The sequence below is a fragment of the Cervus canadensis genome, chromosome 31, assembly GCF_019320065.1.
Source record: "Cervus canadensis isolate Bull #8, Minnesota chromosome 31, ASM1932006v1, whole genome shotgun sequence".
In the NCBI taxonomy this organism is placed as follows: domain Eukaryota; kingdom Metazoa; phylum Chordata; class Mammalia; order Artiodactyla; family Cervidae; genus Cervus; species Cervus canadensis.
Window position 1 is genome coordinate 14,449,965 of NC_057416.1, and position 23,732 is coordinate 14,473,696.

The following is a 23,732-nucleotide window of genomic DNA, read 5'->3' on the forward strand; positions in this document are numbered from 1 at the left end:
CGGAAGTCCTAACGAAAGATGGATGCAGGTCCTCCGCACCCTCTTGACGTCTTTCTGTCTGTGTCTTCCTCGATCCGGATGCGAACCCTCCACCTAGCCTCCCGCAACGTTCTTTCTCGGAATGGAATGGATTCTCCCGTAGCCGGGGCAACGCGCCGCAGACGGTCTCCATGGCTCCGCGAGCGTGCGGACCGGCTGCGTGGCGAGGTACAGCACGGGAATCGCTCGCGCGGCGGCTGCTTCGTGGCGCTTGTGGCTCCTGCAGCCAGGCTCGGACTGGAGCTGGGACAATCTGATCTCTGATCTTTGTACCCTTCTCCGAGGTGACTTGGTACTCGCAGCCATCAGGTACTGTCTTTTAGATACCTGGATACTCTGAACCTCCGTTTCCTTAATGGGACATCATTTCCCCCAGAAGTTTTCTGTCCCTCCTTCATCCCCTAGGGCACTTTATCCATAACTTTGGAAGGGTACTTGCCGTGTTCCACTGTGTTATACTTTATTGTCTTCTTTAAGAGTATAAGCTCCCTAACAGCAGTATCTATGCCTTTTAAAATCTCAGTTTTATAACTTCTACCAGCAAGCCCTACTCAGAGGAGGGTTTTGCAAAACGTTAAATAAATGAATCAAATATTTTGCCAGTGCTGCGCAAAAAAAGTTAAGTAGTGGAAGAATTCAAGGCAAAAACTCCCCTTTTGTTCCCTTTACTTTCTTCCCTCTGTGTCACACTTCGTTTGGTGGTTCCTGTCTTCCTGGAGCCCACAGTTTAGTGAGGGAAAACAGCAGTTAATTCAAGATCCCTACAAGGTGAATGTAAAATAACCCAATATAAAATAAACATCCATGATCAGGGCTTGGAGAGGGAAGTACTTGGCGCTATGATGGAGTGAATTAAGGAAGTGAAGAATGAGCTAAACAATCAGAAGGATCAGTATTTATTGAGGAAAGAAAAGGGTAGGCACAGTGAAGTACCTGCCGAAAGTGAAACAGTGTGTGCTAGTGTCCTGTGGTTGGAGAGAGGCCGACTTGAGAACTGAAAGACAATTGGAGCTTAGGTTCCAGGGAGAGGGGTTCCCATGGTGACAGATGAGGGTGATAGTGGCCTTATGAGCCATTTAAAGGATTTGAGCCCCTGTAGCAGCACAGAAAGACTTTAAGGTTGCAGTGGAGATGGAACCTTGAAACATGGAACAAATTGAATTAGTGCCCTCCAATTGACTGACTTTTAGTTTTAAAGCATAGGTGATCAGAGGTAGGATGGCAAGGAAGAGGAGCGGATGAGCCACAGATTCAGAATAGGCAATCCTGTTATTGTCATTGAAACAGCCTGCTCTAAATTCAAGGCAGAAGTTTCTTACCTTGGATTATAAACTGGGAAGTGTAAGCCAATGTTTGTTTTATTCAGCATATGTGTCCAGTACCTAGATCTAGTTGGTGCTTCAAAAATATTACCATGAAATGGAGGCAAGTATTCTTAGCTCTTTGGTCCAACTTTTTAGAACATGTCTAATTAAAGGAAACATCCGAATACGTAGTTGCGTATTTAGAGTGATATTTCAAGAACTCATAGTTGCAGTCTGCTCTTTAGCAAATACTCTGAATTCCTTGTGGATTTTTGTTTTGCTGTTCTTCGTGTTTATCTTGCTTAGTCAGTTGTCCCCCCTTCCTATCCCTGTTGTGAACTGATTTCACCAAGTGGCACATTTGTTATATACATTTAAACATGAAAAAATTCAAGAACTATAGGGTAATGCCTAGGTGTGTTGTGCATTCTGTAAAAGTAAGTTGTAATTTTTAATACAAGGGACAATGTAGTATGTTTAGATAGAAGGGTTTAAACTAAAAATGACTGCCTTATATAATTAAGATCTTTCAGTCAACTTTGAACGTCTCAAAAGAAGGATGTTGTTTATACAGTATTTATACCACACTGTACCATCATAATATTACTATTTGTGACAGATGAACGGCAGTGCCACAGATAAACATTTCTTTGTAATTTTTGGATACTTCAGCTGGAGACTCAAGGGGAGGAATAATCTCCATTATTCCCCCTTGGCCCCACAAAGTAGATTCTTCCCCCATATAGTTGGGACTATTGTTTTATGATGGAACTATGTGCATGTTAACTCTCAGACTGAAAATATTTTGGATTGAAAGTTAGAATCAGCTTTTCCCTAAATTTTCTCCTGTATTTTCAGCGTAGAGTAGAATTTTGCTATAGAAGTAGCACTAAGAAGCCCGCTGAAGTCACCAACATTGAGCACACGGCCCCCAAGGAACAGCCATGCCTGCGGAAGGAGGGAAAACTGATATGGAGAGGATTGGCCTCTTCAGTGAGATGGAATATATTACTGTGGGTGATAAATATGTGTCACAGTTTAATCGTAAGTATAATTTGGTTTTCTTTACAGCCTAAGAGTGGATGTTTCCTCTTGATTTTAATGTTTGTTAAATGATCTTTTTGAATGGTCTGTATTTTAAAGCTTTAGGTATAAAGTTGAAAACACCTGTGAAACTTCAACAGCGGTAAGAGAGAGCTTTTTTTTGTAAGATCAGGAAGCTCATTTTCTTGCACTGTCCTACCTTCATATATTCTCCTCATAGGTATTTGTATTTGTTTTCAAGGTGCATGGCAGTTTTCTCCCAGAATATTTATATTGTTTGTTGTTGTCTAGTTGCTAAGGTTGTGTTTGACTCTTTTGCAAGCCCATGGACTGTAGCCCTCCAGGCTCCTCTGTCCATGGGATTTCTCAGACAAGAATACTGGAATGAGTTGCCATTTCCTTCTCCAGGGAATCTTCTGGACCCAGGAATCGCCCCAATCTCCTGTCACTCCTGCATTGGCAGGCAGATTCTTTACCACTGGCGCCCCACCTGGAAAGCCCAGAAGGGGAATCACAACCACGGAGAGACTGAACCATTGGCTTTTTTTTTTTCGTAGTTGAGACACCCTACTATACAAATAGCATTTACATTTACATCTAAAATGGCCATCCATGATCACTTTCTTGAAAATGAAGTGCCAAATAAATACCTGAGAGATTTTTAGAAGAGTCATAAATAAAACAATAAAAAAGAATACACTGATATGGAACATCTCTAAGATAAATTATTAAAAAGGCAAGATGCAAAACAATTTCCTATGGGAAAGTATTGGATTCAGTGACCTGTAAGGCCTCTTCCAGCTCTCAGATTCAGAGTTTAAGAGGATCTCAATCTAATTATTAAAATGTTTTAACGGGAATGCCTTAGTTCTTAATGTCAGTGAAGCCTTTGATACGGATCTTTCAGTGACCATCTTGAAACAGCATTTAAGATCTCAAAACTCATTGGCTCAAATCACGTTTTGAAACTTTTCTCTGTTGCCCTGGTGTTCTAGTGGCAAGGATCAGGAAAGTTTTCTGTTATTTTTCATGTCCTTTTATTAATAGTGAGCTCAAAATTGTGATATTCCTATTTTATCTTTAAAGGACCCTTTAATGAAGCTGCAAGCAAAAATAGACAGATTCTACCCGGAGGATCCAAAGAAATGTCCAATCTCCAGGCAGGTTATTTTGATCCCCATTTTGTAAGGATTTTTGAAGGTGAAGGCTATGTCAATCCGAATCAAGTGAGGAGACGGCACATGATGGAAGAAGCCAAAAAAAATCTAAGCAAAGCCTTCCTGCCTAGCAATGGAGAGAAAAAGCCGTAAGTATTAAGGAGAAAATCTTAAATCTATCTCCTGCATCACTCTCTTTCCTCCAGCCTAAGTTGTTGATTTTTCTGTTGGACTGACTTATGTATGACTCAGTTTTTAAAGTGTGACTTTTAGGTTGAGTTTATCTTAGATGGAGACCATTATATTGGGTGATTTAAGTTGCGGGGTAATTGATTAAGTAGATTCTCATTGTCACATTAAATTTTTAATCATCTATGTCACTATTCTCTATCAGTTTATACTAATAAAGCCAACTAAATAATGAAAATAAGTTTTAGTTGAAAATCTTACAATAGTCAGACTATAAAAAAAAATTGCCTTGGGTCATCATGTCTGTGGCCTTGACTATTTTTTCTGCTCTTTAAAGCTTTAAAAAAGTATAAATAAAAAATGTGAAATTAGGAGAAATCTTTTAATCTTTTTTGGGTAAAAAGGATAATTTATCAAAGGTACATTGTTTAAAAATCATGATGAAGTTACATGTAGGGAAACAGTATTCTAGTTGTAAAAATTGTCAAGAGTTTCTTTTTTTTTTAACCTTTAAATCCTTAAACAGATAAAATGATATAATCTATGTGATTATAATATAGCTGAGTTTTATAATGTTAATTCACACTCAGTAACATTGACTCTTAATCTGGAGTTTATGACAGATGAGGATTGGTTGAAAAATAATTTTGTGCTTATTTGTGATTTTGAGATTAGTAAAGCTTCAGTCTTCCAAGTTAAATTGTCTTTATTAAGAGTGGAAAATGTCTTCTTTTCTGTTATTATAGTTTATCTTTTCCTACCTTTGTACACTTTGGAGAAGTTTGAACTATTATTATTTATATTAATTTATATTATTTATATTATTATATATTTATTATTATTACTACTACTTTTTTTTGGGTTTCTCACTTTTCTTCTTAGATGTAAATTCCCATGTGTATCTTTGGGGCTGCTACTTTATTTCTTTTTCATGTAACATACGTATTTTATCCTTTAAACAACTTTTTTCCTATTCAACTTTCCCATCCCCTGGAACTAATATAATATTGTCAATAAACTATGCTTAAATAAAAACTAATTTTAGAAAAACATAGTAGAAGAACACACAAAGGGTCTATTTATTCTTATGGTTAACTGAACTAATGTAAACTCTTCTAACCTCCTAGAGATTGCTCAGTTTTGTTTATGTAGAACATTTAAAATGGAATTTTTGACTTTGAATAATAGGGAAAATTAGATTAAAAAAATAACAACAACAACAACAAAAATAACAAGAGTTTTTTTTTTCCTTACCAAAGTTAGGCACGTCAAATCTACTGCATATATTTTGCTCCTCTTTCGATGATATTTTATAAATTTTGGTAAAATACATGTAACACAAAGTTCACTATTTTACCTTGCTTCTCTTTGTTCTTGTTACACTTATTTAAGCTGTGGATTAGGAAGTTACTATGGAACCATAGGTGGACCAGTCCCATTTTTCAGTGCACAGTCTAAACCCAAAGAAAAATATGAGCCACCTGGAAAGAATTTATACACAAACCCAGGAAAGAAAGGAACTGGATATGGGTAAGATATTTCAGTACTTTCATATCATTTGTTTTGAACTTAAAAAATTTAATTTCTGAACCCTGAAGTCATCATCATTATCTTCCTTCCTTAGCTATGCAAATATTACCATAGGTAAGCAGTTTTCACACTCTTCTGATCTCTATGATGCGGCAAAACTAATTAACAAGGTAAAAGAATCTCTTGTAACTTCTTTCAACCTTTCTCTTATTTAGTTGACTTAGAGAATTCACTTGTGATCCAATTAGGGTTTATTTTGTTTTACCTATTTGTATTATGTGGGCAATGGCAGATTGATGTTTAGGAATTGTGATAATTTTACCGTGTTGATTTTAGATTCCCTGGATGAGCTTTAATTCCTGCTATAGTTTATCTTCCATCTCTCTAAACTAGCTGTGAGACTTCTGTCTGCATGGCCTGATTAACTCTGCTCTATTTTGATTCTAAGCATTGTATCCTAATCCTTAGCTGTATTCCCAACACACCGTAATATTTTGTGCCTAAGAAAGTAGTGGTAGTCCTTTGGGCTGATCAGGCCATTATGGTGAGTGAACAGAATGGAAGAGTGTTGGGGAGAAGGGAGGAAGTGGAGACTAGAGAAGGATACAAGTTTTTAAATTTTTGTTTTTTTCAGCATGCAGTCTTCAATACTTTTGGCTGTGGTGACTTTAAATGGCAGTGAGATAGATGGAGGAGGGCATGGCAACCCACTCCAATATTCTTGCCTGAAGAATCCCACGGATAGAGGAGCTTAGCGGGCTATAACCCATAGGGTCGCACAGAGTCGGACAGGACTGAAGTGACTTAGCACGCATGCATGCACGCGCGAGATAGAAGGATAGTTGCCAATTTTGCAAATGGGCAGTCCAAACCCAGGAAAAGTTTTCTACTAAATTGAGCAGAAACCTTGGTCATTTGAAAATAGTCATCTCTTGTTTCTGTGTATGAACTCTTCACTTCATATAAAATTCTATGTAAACTACTTTTTACATAGGATAGAATAATACATAATATTCTATAGGAATGATAATACCCAATATATAAATACATACAAGGCGGTTTTTTTTTTTTTACAAGGCAGTTTTATCAATAGCTTAGTAATTGGTCTTTCATCCTAAGTTTATGGATATAAGATACTTTCCTCTTTTTAGAATAAAACATTTTCATTCTGCATTTAGAACTATTCATAAGAATAGTTCTTATGAATAGAACTTACTATTCGTAAGTCAGAAATTTTATGTCCCTGAATTTTCTAAAATAATACTGTAACATAAAAGTGTTGTAATGTAAAAAGTAAGTGTTCCTTGTTCTTAGGAGAAAAGCTGACATTTTTTTGAAGGCCTACCATGTGCCAGGTACTTTGAACACATAATCACGTTTAATCTTTATCATAGGGTCTGGGGGATGTTATGATTGTCATTTATCATTGAAGAAAATGTGACACTTAAAGGGTCAGTAGCCTTCCCAGTGTCCCTGGGAAATGCTGGAAAGCGGGAAGGAGTTAGGGTTTGAGCTAGAAACTGACTTTTATTTTTAATGCATTTTATCATATTATAGATAGTTAATAAAGATTTGCTCAAGTGATATATCTATATATATCAAATAAATTTATATTCAAGATGAACAATCATAGCTGTGCTTTTTCCTAAGCAAGCATATCTTTTGTATCATAAAAATAGAACATAACAAAGGAATTTTTAAAAAAGTGAACCCAGCAGTATATACTTAAAAAATTTACATGCTTATATTAAAATTTAAAGTTAAATTAACTTTACGTTACTTCCAGTGTTGAGTAAGTTTTGCTATCTAATATAATTTCAAACTCCTTAATTTACAGAAAGAGAATGAAGAACACCATCGTTTACTCAAAGGGACAGCTTTCAAATTAAATCTTTACCCAAGGGAATATTTTGATGCCAATCCTTACATGTCTGAGGAACCTTTACCACCAATTAAAAAAGTAGAGAAGAAAGAAATAGTTGGAAACCCTTTTAAGCCCTCTTCTCCTGGTAAAAAGGTAAGTTAAAGTTTTTAGAATGAAAAAATATTAAGCATCGTAAGGAAATGTTGCCTCTTGCTGTCATATTATTTTTTTTCTCATTTGTTTATATTCATGCCATGAATCATTTAACCCGTTTTGATGAAATTATGAAAAGTCATAGTGTGTGGATACCGTAAGGAATAATGATGCCCTTATGAAATAATTATTACTCATCTCTGAAGTATTTTAATTTACAGTGAATTTTCTAAGCACCTGTCTAGATCTTAGGTATAGTTTTTCTCAAAACCATAAAAAGTCAGACCATCTTTAGTTTTTGAAGGGTTATTAAAATGAACTGTCTCCCTTCTGCTGAGGTTTACAAGTGTGAATAAAAATAAAAATCTTTCTTACAGTTTATAGACTTAGTTTATACCTTGGTTTTTTTTTTTTTTCTGTGAATTATGTGTTCCTTTTACTTGCAGATGTTCTATTAAGACATTTGTCTTTTTCATATTGATCTGTAAGATCTTTTCATATATTAAGGATATTGTTTTATCATTTGTGTTGAAAATAATTTTTCTAGTCTGTTGAATCTTTGACTTTGGTTATAGTATTCTGTGCTATTCAGAAATAGCAATAATGATTTATCATTAATATAAGCTTTATAATGATAAAATCATATAAAATGACGATTTTATCAGTCCTCTGTGCTGAGTTTATGTCATTCTCAGAATATCTTTCCTTCCCAGCAATGTTAGTGAAATATGCATTCTTGATTTCTTTAACTAGTCTTATCCTTTTGCATTTAAATTTTTATCTGGAATATATTTTGATGGAAAGAACAAGGCAAGGATCCAGCTTTTATCTTTTTCAAAATTCAGTTTTATGGACAGAAGGATGGTTTGAGGGGAGGATGTGTTCCATATCTTGATTGCCTTTGTGGTTTCAAGGGTGTATCAGTTAGTCAGTTTAGTCGCTCAGTCGTGTCTGACTCTTTGCGACCCCATGGACTGCAGCACGCCAGGCCTTCCTGTCCATCACCAACTCCCGGAGTTTACCCAGACTCATGTCCATTGAGTCAGTGATGCCATCCAACCATCTCATCCTCTGTCATCCCCTTCTCCTCCTGCCCCCAATCTTTCCAAACATCAGGGTCTTTTCAGATGAGTCAACTCTTCGAATCAGGTGGCCAAAGTATTGGAGTTTCAGCTTCAACATCAGTCTTCCAATGAACACCCAGGACTGATCTCCTTTAGGATGGACTGGTTGGATCTCCTTGCAGTCCAAGGGACTCTCAAGAGTCTTCTCCAACACCACAGTTCAAAAGCATCAATTCTTTGGTTCTCAGCTTTCTTCATAGTCCAATTCTCACATCCATACATGACTACTGGAAAAACCACATCTGTCAAAACTCACAGAATCTGTAAACTTAAAATGGGTGCAGCTTATGATACTTAGACTTAAGTAAAATTGTTCTTTAAAGAGCCAGTTGTTCCTGATCTCACAGATAGAATAATTAACACCCCTGTTTTGAAATGCCACTTTATCAAATCAAAATTCCCATTTTTAGTGTTTTTTTCCCCTGAATCTTCGTTCTATTTAATTGGTGTTTATTTCTACCAGTACCGAACTACTTTTAATTATTATTGCATTTTAATATTGGGTGGTCTAGTCTCTTCTTCTTATTCTTTAAATAAGTTTATATGACTGTTTTCCAGTAGTTATTATGTAGAACTTTGGAATTATTTTGTGAAGTTGTGGGGAAAAAAGACCTTTGGTGTTTTGCTCTAAAATGAGATATTTAGATTTTAGCTTGTATTAGGATTTTTATACTTTGAATCTTCTTATCTAGAATTAAGCTACTTACAGAAACCTTTATTTGTCTTGTGGATTTTTATATTTTATTTCACATAGATTTATGTATCATGTTTATTCTTATTTTAAGGTCCTGGTCAATAGTTTCTTTTCCCCATCAGTCCCCTTATATTATTTCTTCCTATTAAAACATCTGATTTTTTTTTAAGTAACTGGCACTTTATTAAATTTTATATTCTAATGGGTATTTCATTGATTCTCTTTGGATCTTTATATATATGATTATATTATCTGCAAATAATTTTGCACCTTCCTTTCCAGTATTTCTCTCTCTCATGTCATGCTTGTGCCCAATGTTTAGACATGATATGGGGATCGTGGGAATAACCTCTAGCATTCATGTTTAAAAAAATAAGACTAAATCAGGAATGTTTGTAGAATTATGTTGAATGTTTTGGTATAATCTATCTAGATCATCTTTGTTTTTCTCCATTAACTTATAAGGTGAGTAAAAATAATATTTCTTGAAATGATTCTCACCTGTTGTGTTGTATTGTTTTGTATTAATCTTTAAGTGTAATACTGTGTTTTATTTGTTAATATTTTATTAAGTATTTTTGCATCAATTATTGTAAGTGTTGTGACTGGTCTGTATTTTTTACATTCCTTGTTCTATTTTGATATAGGTAGATGCTAGCATCTTAAAATAAGAGTTTAGTAGCATCAAATATATCTTTTCCTTGAAAATTTAAAAGACTTCTCATAGTAAGTGTTCTCAGCTTAATTTCTTACATGATGTCCATCTATTTTCTGTAGGTGTCCTCTCTTTGAGTCACTTTGACAATATTTTTCTTTGAGAACCATTCATTTAATTCAGGCTTTCAAATGTGTCAATGTAGGGGTGTAAAAAAATATTATCTTACAGTTTTTTATATTCCATATATGTATAGATTTCTTCCACCTATTTCTCAATCTTTATAATATAGATTTACCTGTTAATTTTTTAAGCATCATCTGGGGAGTTGGTTTACTTACCACATATATTTTTCCATTTTCTATTCATCTGTTTTGCTTTTACATCAGTTAACTAATCAATTGTATTTTCTTTAGATTCCTTATTATTTGTTGCTTTTAAAATAACCCATGTGTCTCAATCTTGATAACTTGAAAAATTACAACCATATCTTTCAAATGAATCACATTTTTTTGTATATCTGGCTTAGACACTGTAAGAGAAAGGATGCCTAATTAAATGGGTTATTGTGATTGAATAGAGTTTTCTTGGTGACCATATATAATATGAGGAAAATCCTGTTAATATGTATCAGTTTAAAAAGTCAAAGCAAATGTTTGTTTTGCATATGGGTCAAAAATGATTGACTTCTCTTAATAGATTATAAGAAAAGTACAATGTATGATCCAGTTACTTCTCAGTATCTATGGGGGATTGGTTTCGAGACCACTGTCCCCTACCCCCAGAATACCAAAATTCAAGGATGCTCAGGTCCCTTACATAAAATGGCTTAGTATTTGCGTGTAACCTTTGCACATCCTCCTGTATAATGTAAATCACCTCTAGACTACTTGCAATATCTAATACAATGTGAATGCTATGTAAATAGTTTGCTGTGCATGTCAAGTTCAACTTTTCTTTGGGGGAACTTTCTGGAATTCTTTGTTTAAAAAGTATTTTCACCCTGAGATTGGATGAATCTGAGGATGCAGACCTTGCTGGTGTGGAGGACTGACTGTGGATTATGTTTGCCTCTCACTTTCTTTTTCTATGTGCTATTCCTTTATTTTTTATTTTTTTTTTTATTAGTTGGAGGCTAATTACTTCACAACATTTCAGTGGGTTTTGTCATACATTGACATGAATCAGCCATAGATTTACACGTATTCCCCATCCCAATCCCCCCTCCCACCTCCCTCTCCACCCGATTCCTCTGGGTCTTCCCAGTGCACCAGGCCCGAGCACTTGTCTCATGCATCCCACCTGGGCTGGTGATCTGTTTCACCGTAGATAGTATACATGCTGTTCTTTTGAAACATCCCACCCTCACCTTCTCCCACAGAGTTCAAAAGTCTGTTCTGTATTTCTGTGTCTCTTTTTCTGTTTTGCATATAGGGTTATCGTTACCATCTTTCTAAATTCCATATATATGTGTTAGTATGCTGTAATGTTCTTTATCTTTCTGGCTTACTTCACTCTGTATAATGGGCTCCAGTTTCATCCATCTCATTAGGACTGATTTTTTTTTGCTGTGCATGTCAAGTTCAACTTTTCTTTGGGGGAACTTTCTGGAATTCTTTGTTTAAAAAGTATTTTCACCCTGAGATTGGATGAATCTGAGGATGCAGACCTTGCTGGTGTGGAGGACTGACTGTGGATTATGTTTGCCTCTCACTTTCTTTTTCTATGTGCTATTCCTTTATTTTTTTAAAAAAAATTTTTTTCAGTATCTTCCCCATCATTTACTGATGTTTACTGAACTCGTGTTGTGCCAGGCTTCCTTTTGGATAAACTTTACCTTTGGCCTCATCTCTCGTCCTCTGGTTCTGAACGCTAACTTCTTCCTGTATCAAAATACATGTGACCTGGGTCTCACTCCCTCAGGAATGGACTCACATCCTGTGTAGTTCATAGCCTGATCTGATAAACTCACTAAAATATTAACTGTTGGCAATAGTTTAGAATATTACCTTCTTATAACTACATGCATTTTAATAGAGAACTTTTGGAATTATAGTGTCTTAACCCATAAAATTAGTGGTAGGAAGACCCTTTGATGGTATTTGAATTAAACAGAATAAACAGTTTTCTTTAAATGTAAAATCAGCTTCATGTACAATACACAAATATGTATGACCTTTTTCACATCTAATTTTTGTTAGAAGCATTTTGACAAAACTATATTAAATTGTCTCATTTTTACTTGTAGGCTGGTGGAATGAAGGCAGGAACATTTGATCCTTACCCTTCACATTCTGTTGACCCTTACATGGTTAAATTGAAAGGCCCATCCGGCAAAAGTGCTAAGGTTTTCCATCCACCAGGTGGACCAAAAAGCAGACCAATTGAAAGCATAATGGCTTTGAACGTCAAAAGGTAGCAATATTAGCCCATAAATTATTTCCAGCTTTTAGATTTCTTCAGAGTAATATCTTTTATTTATATATACTTTTAAAATTTGACAAATCTGGGTGACTTTAGATATCTCAGTTTCTTCTTTATACCTGCCCTCTCCTGTAGAAGTTCTTTCCCATCTTCTGAAATTCCCAATTGAAAAAGCTTAATTTGTCTGTACCAAACAGACACAGGTTCTATCCCTGGGTTGGGAAGATCCCCTGGAGAAGGAAATGGCAACCCACTCCAGTATTCTTGCCTGGAGAATCCCATGGACCGAGGAGCCTGGTGAGCTACAGTCCATAGGGTCACAAAGAGTTGGACATGACTGAAGTGACTTAGCATGCATACATGCATATATATATATATATTTCACTTAGCAGTACATATTAACACTGTCTGTTTCTTAAAAGGATCTTTTGACTCATTAAATTATTATCTCTGTATAGGCCCCAGACTCTGTAATTGTGTGGACTCTTAATGACACTTACTCTGTCTTTAACTTTTAAATAATCCTCTATGAGAACTGGAAATATTCTGATTAATTAAGAATACTTTGAGGAAAAGTGTATGTATATTATTCATGTATCATAAAACTCAGATCTTTCCTACGTTTTGAGCACTTTCAAAACTGAAAAGTTCTTAGAAGTTCAGAATATAATTTAGAAAAGGATAGTCTGTCATTCTTTTGTTATGTGTGAAAGATTATAAATACTGAAGAATTTATTTGATTCCCTTTCTGCCTATTCACTGAAAAAGTTTTAATGCCAATCTGACTAACTTATGTATTTGTAAGTTCATTGTAATCATACAATGGATTAGGAAAAGGACATCAAATTCATATTCCTTTTGTAGAAACAATAGTACATCTTTATCACTTGTGGATAGTGATTGTAAAAACATCATTATTATAATCACAAAAGTAAGGCTGCCCTTCATTATTTATATAGTTTAACTGTTATCTATAGGAATAATATTTTTTTGCAGGCTAGTTGGTAGAGGATTCATTTGGGAAACAAAGATATGGAGCCTTTTTTCCATATCCTTTGACCTTTATCCTTTGACAACTGAACTGACAGTTAAGTTAGAATATTCCTCAACACACTCACACTCAAATAAATGGAATTTTGTGTGGGGTGGGGAGGAGTGTGGTTTCAAGTTTTCTGGTTATCCAGAGAACAGATCTGAGAAAATTCTATGATGCTCTAGCACACATGTTTAAAGCAAAGGAAAAAAGTATCCGATTGTTCAGAAGTTTATCATTTGTTTAGTATTTTGAGTTTATTGAAATATCTTTTTTTTACATTATCACAAATATTATCCTAGATCAAGTTTTAGCTTCTTTTTTAGCCTAATTTTAAAACTCTGGAAAGTAGTATTTAAAATTGGTCTCATAAACCAGTTTTTCCCTCTTAAAATACATTTTAAAAGTATATCTGATATACGTGAAGCTTTTTCTTTAGTAAGGAAATCTGGTTTTGTTTGGATTGTTAACTTTTAATTGCAAGATATTTTTTTACAAGAACATACAGATCTATTACCTGCACCTATAAAATTAAATGTGCATTTATTTTCCAATTTTAGGGCACTAAATATGAAGAACTACAAGACTGCTTCAGTACAGTCCTACTAGCATCTGGAAGACAAATAACCTTACAGGTCCTGACTTCCAAAAATTCACTATCAAGTGCTCATTATTTGAAAAAATATATAAGATGTGTGGAACAAATAGCTCAAACATTTAAAAGAAATTTAAGGCTGTGACTAATGCTTTTCCTTCTTTTCATACTATTACATCAATAAATGACTAGTATTTGTTAATAATTGCTATGTTTCTTGATCTGTGTTTCTGAGGAGATGTTTAGGAATGCTTGAGACTGTTATAAAATCTCAAAGTGTACTCTTTGATTTGACATATTTTGCTCTTAACATTAAAAATATTGCCGAGTTGGAGGGTAGGGATGAAAATGGGGACTGGAGGGGTAGAACGTGCACAATGAATGCTTATTTTTCTATTAAGTGGTATTGTTTTTGTTTTTTAAGATTAATTTTTATTGGAGTATAGTTGCTTTACAGTAAATTCTTAATTTGCTGTTCCTTCTTGGAGATATGTGGAGGTTGAGTTGACAGCTATCCAAGTGTCTCGGTCCATTAAAGCATTCTTTTTTTTTTTTTGTCTTCTTTTTTTTTTTTTTATTATTATATTTTTTTTTCCAGTGGGTTTTGTCATACATTGATATGAATCAGCCATGGATTTACATGTATTCCCAATCCCGATCCCCCCTCCCACCTCCCTCTCCACCCGATTCCTCTGGGTCTTCCCAGTGCACCAGGCCGGAGCACTTGTCTCATGCATCCCACCTGGGCTGGTGATCTGTTTCACCATAGATAGTATACATGCTGTTCTTTTGAAATATCCCACCCTCACATTCTCCCACAGAGTTCAAAAGTCTGTTCTGTATTTCTGTGTCTCTTTTTCTGTTTTGCATATAGGGTTATCGTTACCATCTTTCTAAATTCCATATATATGTGTTAGTATGCTGTAATGTTCTTTATCTTTCTGGCTTACTTCACTCTGTATAATGGGCTCCAGTTTCATCCATCTCATTAGGACTGGTTCAAATGAATTCTTTTTAATGGCTGAGTAATATTCCATGGTGTATATGTACCACAGCTTCCTTATCCATTCATCTGCTGATGGGCATCTAGGTTGCTTCCATGTCCTGGCTATTATAAACAGTGCTGCGATGAACATTGGGGTGCACGTGTCTCTTTCAGATCTGGTTTCCTCAGTGTGTATGCCCAGAAGTGGGATTGCTGGGTCATATGGCAGTTCTATTTCCAGTTTTTTAAGAAATCTCCACACTGTTTCCATAGCGGCTGTACTAGTTTGCATTCCCACCAACAGTGTAAGAGGGTTCCCTTTTCTCCACACCCTCTCCAGCATTTATTGCTTGTAGACTTTTGGATAGCAGCCATCCTGACTGGCGTGTAATGGTACCTCATTGTGGTTTTGATTTGCATTTCTCTGATAATGAGTGATGTTGAGCATCTTTTCATGTGTTTGTTAGCCATCTGTATGTCTTCTTTGGAGAAATGTCTGTTTAGTTCTTTGGCCCATTTTTTGATTGGGTCATTTATTTTTCTGGAATTGAGCTGCAGGAGTTGCTTGTATATTTTTGAGATTAATCCTTTGTCTGTTTCTTCATTTGCTATTATTTTCTCCCAATCTGAGGGCTGTCTTTTCACCTTACTTATAGTTTCCTTTGTAGTGCAAAAGCTTTTAAGTTTCATTAGGTCCCATTTGTTTAGTTTTGCTTTTATTTCCAATATTCTGGGAGGTGGGTCATAGAGGATCTTGCTGTGATTTATGTCGGAGAGTGTTTTGCCTATGTTCTCCTCTAGGAGTTTTATAGTTTCTGGTCTTACATTTAGATCTTTAATCCATTTTGAGTTTATTTTTGTGTATGGTGTTAGAAAGTGTTCTAGTTTCATTCTTTTACAAGTGGTTGACCAGTTTTCCCAGCACCACTTGTTAAAGAGGTTGTCTTTTTTCCATTGTATATCCTTGCCTCCTTTGTCAAAGATAAGGTGTCCATAGGTTCGTGGATTTATCTCTGGGCTTTCTATTCTGTTCCATTGATCTATATTTCTGTCTTTGTGCCAGTACCATACTGTCTTGATGACTGTGGCTTTGTAGTAGAGTCTGAAGTCAGGCAGGTTGATTCCTCCAGTTCCATTCTTCTTTCTCAAGATTACTTTGGCTATTCGAGGTTTTTTGTATTTCCATACAAATTGTGAAATTCTTTGGTCTAGTTCTGTGAAAAATACCGTTGGTAGCTTGATAGGGATTGCATTGAATCTATAGACTGCTTTGGGTAGAATAGCCATTTTGACAATATTGATTCTTCCAATCCATGAACACGGTATGTTTCTCCATCTGTTTGTGTCCTCTTTGATTTCTTTCATCAGTGTTTTATAGTTTTCTATGTATAGGTCCTTTGTTTCTTTAGGTAGATATACTCCTAAGTATTTTATTCTTTTTGTTGCAATGGTGAATGGTATTGTTTCCTTAATTTCTCTTTCTGTTTTTTCATTGTTAGTATATAGGAATGCAAGGGATTTCTGTGTGTTAATTTTATATCCTGCAACTTTACTATATTCATTGATTAGCTCTAGTAATTTTCTGGTAGAGTCTTTAGGGTTTTCTATATAGAGGATCATGTCATCTGCAAACAGTGAGAGTTTACTTCTTCTTTTCCTATCTGGATTCCTTTTACTTCTTTTTCTGCTCTGATTGCTGTGGCCAGAACTTCCAACACTATGTTGAATAGTAGTGGTGAGAGTGGGCACCCTTGTCTTGTTCCTGATTTCAGGGGAAATGCTTTCAATTTTTCACCATTGAGGGTGATGCTTGCTGTGGGTTTGTCATATATAGCTTTTATTATGTTGAGGTATGTTCCTTCTATTCCTGCTTTTTGGAGAGTTTTAATCATAAATGAGTGTTGAATTTTGTCAAAGGCTTTCTCTGCATCTATTGAGATAATCATATGGTTTTTATCTTTCAATTTGTTAATGTGGTGTATTACATTGATTGATTTGCGGATATTAAAGAATCCTTGCATTCCTGGGATAAAGCCCACTTGGTCATGGTGTATGATTTTTTAATATGTTGTTGGATTCTGTTTGCTAGAATTTTGTTAAGGATTTTTGCATCTATGTTCATCAGTGATATTGGCCTGTAGTTTTCTTTTTTTGTGGCATCTTTGTCTGGTTTTGGAATTAGGGTGATGGTGGCCTCATAGAATGAGTTTGGAAGCTTACCTTCATTCTGCAATTTTCTGGAAGAGTTTGAGTAAGATAGGTGTTAGCTCTTCTCTAAATTTTTGGTAGAATTCAGCTGTGAAGCCATCTGGTCCTGGGCTTTTGTTTGCTGGAAGATTTTTGATTACAGTTTCAATTTCCTTGCTTGTGATGGTCTGTTAAGATCTTCTATTTCTTCCTGGTTCAGTTTTGGAAAGTTATACTTTTCTAAGAATTTGTCCATTTCATCCAAGTTGTCCATTTTATTGGCATAGAGCTGCTGGTAGTAGTCTCTTATGATCCTTTGTATTTCAGTGTTGTCTGTTGTGATCTCTCCATTTTCATTTCTAATTTTGTTAATTTGGTTCTTCTCTCTTTGTTTCTTAATGAGTCTTGCTAATGGTTTGTCAATTTTGTTTATTTTTTCAAAAAACCAGCTTTTAGCTTTGTTGATTTTTGCTATGGTCTCTTTAGTTTCTTTTGCATTTATTTCTGCCCTGATTTTTAAGATTTCTTTCCTTCTGCTAACCCTGGGGTTCTTCATTTCTTCCTTCTCTAATTGCTTTAGGTGTAGAGTTAGGTTATTTATTTGGCTTTTTTCTTGTTTCTTGATGTAAGCCTGTAATGCTATGAACCTTCCCCTTAGCACTGCTTTTACAGTGTCCCATAGGTTTTGGGTTGTTGTGTTTTCATTTTCATTCATTTCTATACATATTTTGATTTCTTTTTTGATTTCTTCTATGATTTGTTGGTTATTCAGAAGCGTGTTATTTAGCCTCCATATGTTTGAATTTTTAACAATTTTTTCCTGTAATTGAGATCTAATCTTACTGCACTGTGGTCAGAAAAGATGACTGGAATGATTTCAATTTTTTTGAATTTTCCAAGACCAGATTTATGGCCCAGGATGTGATCTATTCTGGAGAAGGTTCCGTGTGCACTTGAGAAAAAGGTGAAGTTGATTGTTTTGGGGTGAAATGTCCTATAGATATCAATTAGGTCTAGCTGGTCCATTGTGTCATTTAAGGTTTGTGTTTCCTTGTTAATTTTCTGTTTAGTTGATCTATCCATAGTTGTGAGTGGGGTATTAAAGTCTCCCACTATTATTGTGTTACTATTAATTTCCTCTTTCATACTCGTTAGCGTTTGCCGTACATATTGCGGTGCTCCTATGTTGGGTGCATATATATTTATAATTGTTATATCTTCTTCTTGGATTGATCCTTTGATCATTATGTAGTGTCCTTCTTTGTCTCTTTTCACATCCTTTATTTGAAAGTCTATTTTATCTGATATGAGTACTGCGACTCCTGCTTTCTTTTGGTCTCCGTTTGCATGAAATATTTTTTTCCAGCCCTTCACTTTTAGTCTGTATGTGTCTCTTGTTTTGAGGTGGGTCTCTTGTAGACAGCATATATAGGGGTCTTGTTTTTGTATCCATTCAGCCAATCTTTGTCTTTTGGTTGGGGCATTCAACCCATTTACATTTAGGGTAATTATTGATAGGTGTGGTCCCGTTGCCATTTACTTTGTTGTTTTGGGTTCACGTTTATACAACCTTTCTGCATTTCCTGTCTAGAGAAGATCCTTTAGCATTTGTTGAAGAGCTGGTTTGGTGGTGCTGAATTCTCTCAGCTTTTGCTTGTCTGTAAAGCTTTTGAATTCTCCTTCATATCTGAATGAGATCCTTGCTGGATACAATAATCTAGGTTGTAGGTTATTCTCTTTCATTACTTTCAGTACGTCCTGCCATTCCCTTCTGGCCTGGAGGCTTTCTATTGATAGATCAGCTGTTATCCTTATGGGAATCCCTTTGTGTGTTATTTGTTGTTTTTCCCTTGCTGCTTTTAATATTTGTTCTTTGTGTTTGATCTTTGTGAATTTGATTAATATGTGTCTTGGGGTGTTTCGCCTTGGGTTTATCCTGTTTGGGACTCTCTGGGTTTCTTGGATTTGGGTGGCTATTTCCTTCCCCATTTTAGGGAAGTTTTCAGCTATTATCTCCTCGAGTATTTTCTCATGGCCTTTCTTTTTGTCTTCTTCTTCTGGGACTCCTATGATTCGAATGTTGGGGCGTTTCACAGTGTCCCAGAGGTCCCTGAGGTTGTCCTCATTTCTTTTGATCCTTTTTTCTTTTTTCCTCTCTGCTTCATTTATTTCCACCATTTTATCTTCTACCTCACTTATCCTATCTTCTGCCTCCGTTATTCTACTCTTGGTTCCCTCCAAAGTGTTTTTGATCTCATTCATTGCATTATTCATTTTTAATTGACTCTTTTTTATTTCTTCTAGGTCTTTATTAAACAGTTCTTGAATCTTTTCAATCTTTGTTTCCAGGCTATTTATCTGTAACTCCATTTTGTTTTCAAGATTTTGGATCATTTTTATTATCATTATTCTAAATTCTTTTTCAGGTAGATTCCCTATCTCCTCCTCTTTTGTTTGACTTGGTGGGCATTTTTCATGTTCCTTTACCTGTTGGGTATTTCTTTGCCTTTTCATCTTGTTTAGATTGCTGTATCTGGAGTGGGCTTTCTGTATTCTGGAGGTCTGTGGTTCCTTTTTATTGTGGAGGATTAACCCAGTGGGTGGGGTTAGACGATTGGCTTGTCAAGATTTCCTGGTTAGGGGAGCTTGCGTCAGTGTTCTGGTGCATGGAACTTGATTTCTTCTCTTTGGAGAGCAATGGAGTGCCCAGTAATGAGTTTTGAGATGGGTCTATGTGTTAGGTGTGTCCTTGGGCAGCCTGTATGTTGATGTTCAGGGCTATGTTCCTGCGTTGCTGGAGAATTTGCGTGGTATGTCTTGCTCTAAAACTTATTGGCTCTTGGGTGGTGGTTGGTTTCAGTGTAGGTATGGAGGCTTTTGGACGGTCACTTATTACTTAAAGTTCCATGTAGTCAGGAGTTTTCTGGTGTTCTCAGGTTTTGGGCTTAAGTCTCCTGCCTCTGGATTTCAGTTTTATTCTTCCTGTAGTCTCAGGACTTCGCCAACTATACAGCCCTGATAAGAAAACTTCTAGGTTAATGGCTAAAAGATTCTCCCCCGTTAGGGACACCCAGAGAGGTTCACAGAGTTACATGAAGAAGAGGAGAGGGAGGAGGGAGATAGAGATGACCAGGAGGAGAAAAAGGGGGACTCAAGAGGAGAGAGACAGATCTACGCAGCTGTCTGTTCCCAGAGTGTTCTCCGTAGCCCAGTCACCTACAAGGATTCACAGAATTGGATTGGGAAGAGAAGGGGAAAGGAGGAAATAGAGGTGTTCTGAGGTAGAAAACAGAGAGTCAAGATTGGGAGAGAATAATCTTCGGTTTAAAAATAGGGCTTCTCTCTTTTTTTTTTTTTGTAAGGTTATAGTGTATTGAAAATGAAAATTAAGGAGTAGTAGAGGAGTACTAGAGGACTTTAAAAGAAATAAGAGAAAAAGAAAAATAGAAAATAGAAGAGAAAAAGGAAAGAAAAAAAAGAAAAAAAAAGAAAGAAAAAGAAAAAAAAATTTTTTTTTTTCCCCCCTAATTAAAAAATCGTAAAAGTCTGTGGAAATGAAAGTTAAGGAGTAATGGGGGAGTAATAGGGGATTTTAAAGGAAAGTAAAAGAGAAGAAAGAAAAAAGAAAAAAAAGAAAAAAAAAAGAGAAAAAAGTAAAATTATATCTAGGAGTTTCTCTGGAGCTGTTGCGGTCAGTGTGGGTTCGGCTCAGTTTCAGATAGCTCCTCGTTCCAGCTTACGCTTCTCGATATCTACAGGCCCCTCCGGTGTAGTCAGTGTTTCCTAGAGGGATTTTAATCTGTTGCACCAGTCCCTTCTGAAGCGGTTCCCTTTGTTTATTTGGCTTCTGTTTGCCGGTCTCTTCAGAGCCTCATTTCCGCCCTGACACAGGCGGGCGGAGGTGGACTCTTATTCAGGTAGCTAGTTCCGTCGCTCTGCGGGGCAGGGAGGGGCTTGCGCTGCAGGGAGAGGCTGGCGCTGTGGGGACAGGCTTGCGCCGCGGGGATGGGCTGGGGCTGCCGGGAGGGGCTGACGCTGCTTTCTCCGTCTGTGCTGCTCAGGCTCCCGGCTGTTCTATATGGAGCGCGCCCCACGCTGCGCGAGGTTCCAGCCCTCGGGTGTTCCACAAAAGCGCGGAAGGAAAAGCTGCGCCTGCTCTCTGTGCCTTCCCCATCAGAGCGGTCCAGGCAGCCAGGGGCTTGGTGGGCGCACTCTCCCCAGGTGTGGCGCGCCCCCTCCCTTCCGCGGACCCAGTCTCAGTTTTCGCTGGCGCCAGTCGGGTGCGTGCGCCTTCTGCCCTCTGCGTCCCCAGCCCCAGTCCCCGCCCGCGCCGGTCGGGTGCCTGCGCCCTGTGTCTCGCCGCGACCTTCCCCTCCCCCCTGCCTCCTGCCTCCGGCGGGGCTGGGCCGGTCCGCAGCCTGCGAGCTCCTCTCTGGACCCTCTCGGTCTCTTTGTTCTGCGAACGGCTGGCAGTGTGTTCGGGCCGGTTAATTTACTCTCTCTCTTTTGGTCTCCCACAGTTCAAGTTGGCAACTCACAGAAGCTCCCTCCGATTGTCCTCAGGGCACTCAGGCCCGGACCCTACCCCAAGCAATGCCGCCTAAGAGCTCCGGGGACGGATCTCCGTCCTTAGCTCTTTTGTCTCACTTTTTATCTTTTATATTTTGTCCTACCTCCTTTCGAAGACAATGGGCTGCTTTTCTGGGCGCCTGATGACCTCAGCTAGCGATCCGAAGTTGTTTTGCGAAGTTTGCTCTGCGTTCAGTTATTCTTTTGATGAATTTGTAGGAGAGAAAGTGGTCTCCCCGTCCTACTCCTCCGCCATCTTGGCTCCTCCCCCCATTAAAGCATTCTTAACATCAGGGAAGTACTGATCCAGTCTTATTTAATAGATTCTCGTATACATGTGTTGTATGGTGAGGCAGATAGCTCAGTTAATGTGGTATGGTGCCTTCTATTTATAGCCTGTGTAAAGCATCAGATCTGCCAATGGCAGCCCCAGGCTGAGCAGGGTTGGTGGTGGTGTGGGGTGTGTGGGGGGGATGGAAGAGTGGGGAATGCACTTTCAGTTCAGTATCTTATAAAAAATGGCCAGGTTTCAAGATGGATGAAGTTGGTCCTTGGTGTTCTTTCATTCTCCCCTGTAGGTGCCTCTCTAGGTCTTATCCTCTTCCTTCCCATGTTACCTCTTCACTGGCCCTATCACTTTAAAAAATCTGTTAACAGATATGACTTAAATACATTCCCGTAATTCATTGTGAGGTATCTCTCAATAGTTCTCATTCAGTCGGGGTGGGGTAGTGGTGGTATTTTAAAAGGGAAGTTTACAGTATCTATTAATAAAACTGTGGTGTTGGAGAAGACTCTTGAGAGTTCCTTGGGCTGCAAAGAGGCCAAAGTCAATCCTAAAGGAAATCAGGCCTGAATATTCATTGGAAGGACTGATGCTGAAGCTGAAGCCCCAATACTTTGGCCACTTGATGTGAAGAACTGACTCATTTGAAAAGACCCTGATGCTGCGAAAGATTGAAGGCAGGAGGAGAGGGGAGGAGAGAGGATGAGATGGTTGGATGGCATCGCTGACTTGATGAACGTGAGTTTGAGTTAAGCTCCAGGAGTTGGTGATGGGCAGGGAAGCCTGGCGTGCTGCAGTTCATGGGGTCACAAAGAGTCAGACACGACTGAGCGGCTGAACTGAACTGATTAGTATGATGTGTTGGGGGAGTTATTTTTGATTCTTGGTTTTTTTCTTAGTACCTGTCCCTCTGCCATTCTAGGCCTCCCAGAGCTGAAAATCAATGTGTAGAGGCTGCAGTGCTCTGCTTCTAGACCGATTTTTTCCAATGATGGAGAAGCCAGGTCAATCCAGATACACATGTGACTTTTGAAGGGGTTCAGAGGGCACAGAGAAGTTTTCCTGTTGTCAAACGTATATTTTTATTTCATGCCTCATCACTGTTTACTTTTTTTCTAAAAGAATACATTTTTAAAGAAGACTGAAAAAGTTTTCTAAAGGAATATTTAAGATTTTTACTTCCTATCCAAAGGACAGTGTGGAATGAACATCCCAAAGACAGTATCAGGGGTATTATGAGCCTCAAAGGGGAATATGTTTGTCTCAAAGTAGCTGAGGTTTTTCCAGATGGACATAAATGAATAAAAATTCATTTAGTTACATAGTGATAAATGTCACCAAACAAGTCAAGGCTGGGGTGTTCTCACCTCTCTGCATTCGGCGGTGGCTCCAGAGCTTCTAGGGTAGGCTAGAGACTACTCTGCACCCACCCTAATGAAAGTCTAAAAAACCAGGCTCAAGAGGATCTGACTGAAAGAGAAGCAAGCACAACCACTTCCAACAGAAGTAAGCACAACCAAGTCCAACCATTTGTAAAGGAAGACACCAAATTCAGACGCTCAACAATGTAAAATTCACAAAAATCCAGGTTTCGCTAGTGGCTCAGTGGTGAAGAATCCACCTGGCAATACAGAGACACAGTTTCGTGCTCTGATCCGGGAAGATGTCACATGCCATGGAGCTTCTAAGCCTGTGTACGTCACAACTACTGAGCCTGTGCCCTAGAGCCCGCGAGCAGCAACTGCTGAAACCTACATGCTGGAGTTGGCCTGCGCACCGTAGCTAGAGAAAAGCAACAACGACCCAGCATGGCCAAAAATAAACAAGTAAATACAATTATTTTTTTTAAAAAATCCATCTTCCAGTTTAAAACAAAAAACAGCTACTAGATGTGCCAGGA

General features: G+C 37.4%; 1 protein-coding gene across 7 annotated transcripts in view; it reads left to right on the forward strand.

The window, feature by feature from the left end:
* Nucleotides 1-4: 4 nt before the first annotated feature.
* C31H4orf47 (chromosome 31 C4orf47 homolog) overlaps nt 5-23,732 on the forward strand; it is a 25,012-nt gene continuing 1,284 nt past the window's right edge. Inside the window, exons 1-8 of one of the 7 annotated variants that reach the window (XM_043454262.1) lie at nt 8-348; nt 2,202-2,387; nt 3,474-3,693; nt 5,126-5,263; nt 5,358-5,433; nt 7,101-7,280; nt 12,002-12,168; nt 13,771-13,845. In XM_043454262.1, the coding sequence (XP_043310197.1) occupies nt 2,288-2,387; nt 3,474-3,693; nt 5,126-5,263; nt 5,358-5,433; nt 7,101-7,280; nt 12,002-12,168; nt 13,771-13,819 (930 nt within the window). In that variant the 5' untranslated portion in view covers nt 8-348; nt 2,202-2,287 and the 3' untranslated portion in view covers nt 13,820-13,845. Of the gene's footprint in view, nt 349-2,201; nt 2,388-3,473; nt 3,694-5,125; nt 5,264-5,357; nt 5,434-7,100; nt 7,281-12,001; nt 12,169-13,770; nt 14,011-23,732 lie in introns of those variants that run through there. The other 6 variants (XM_043454260.1, XM_043454261.1, XM_043454263.1 and 3 more) reach the window with 6 other exon arrangements.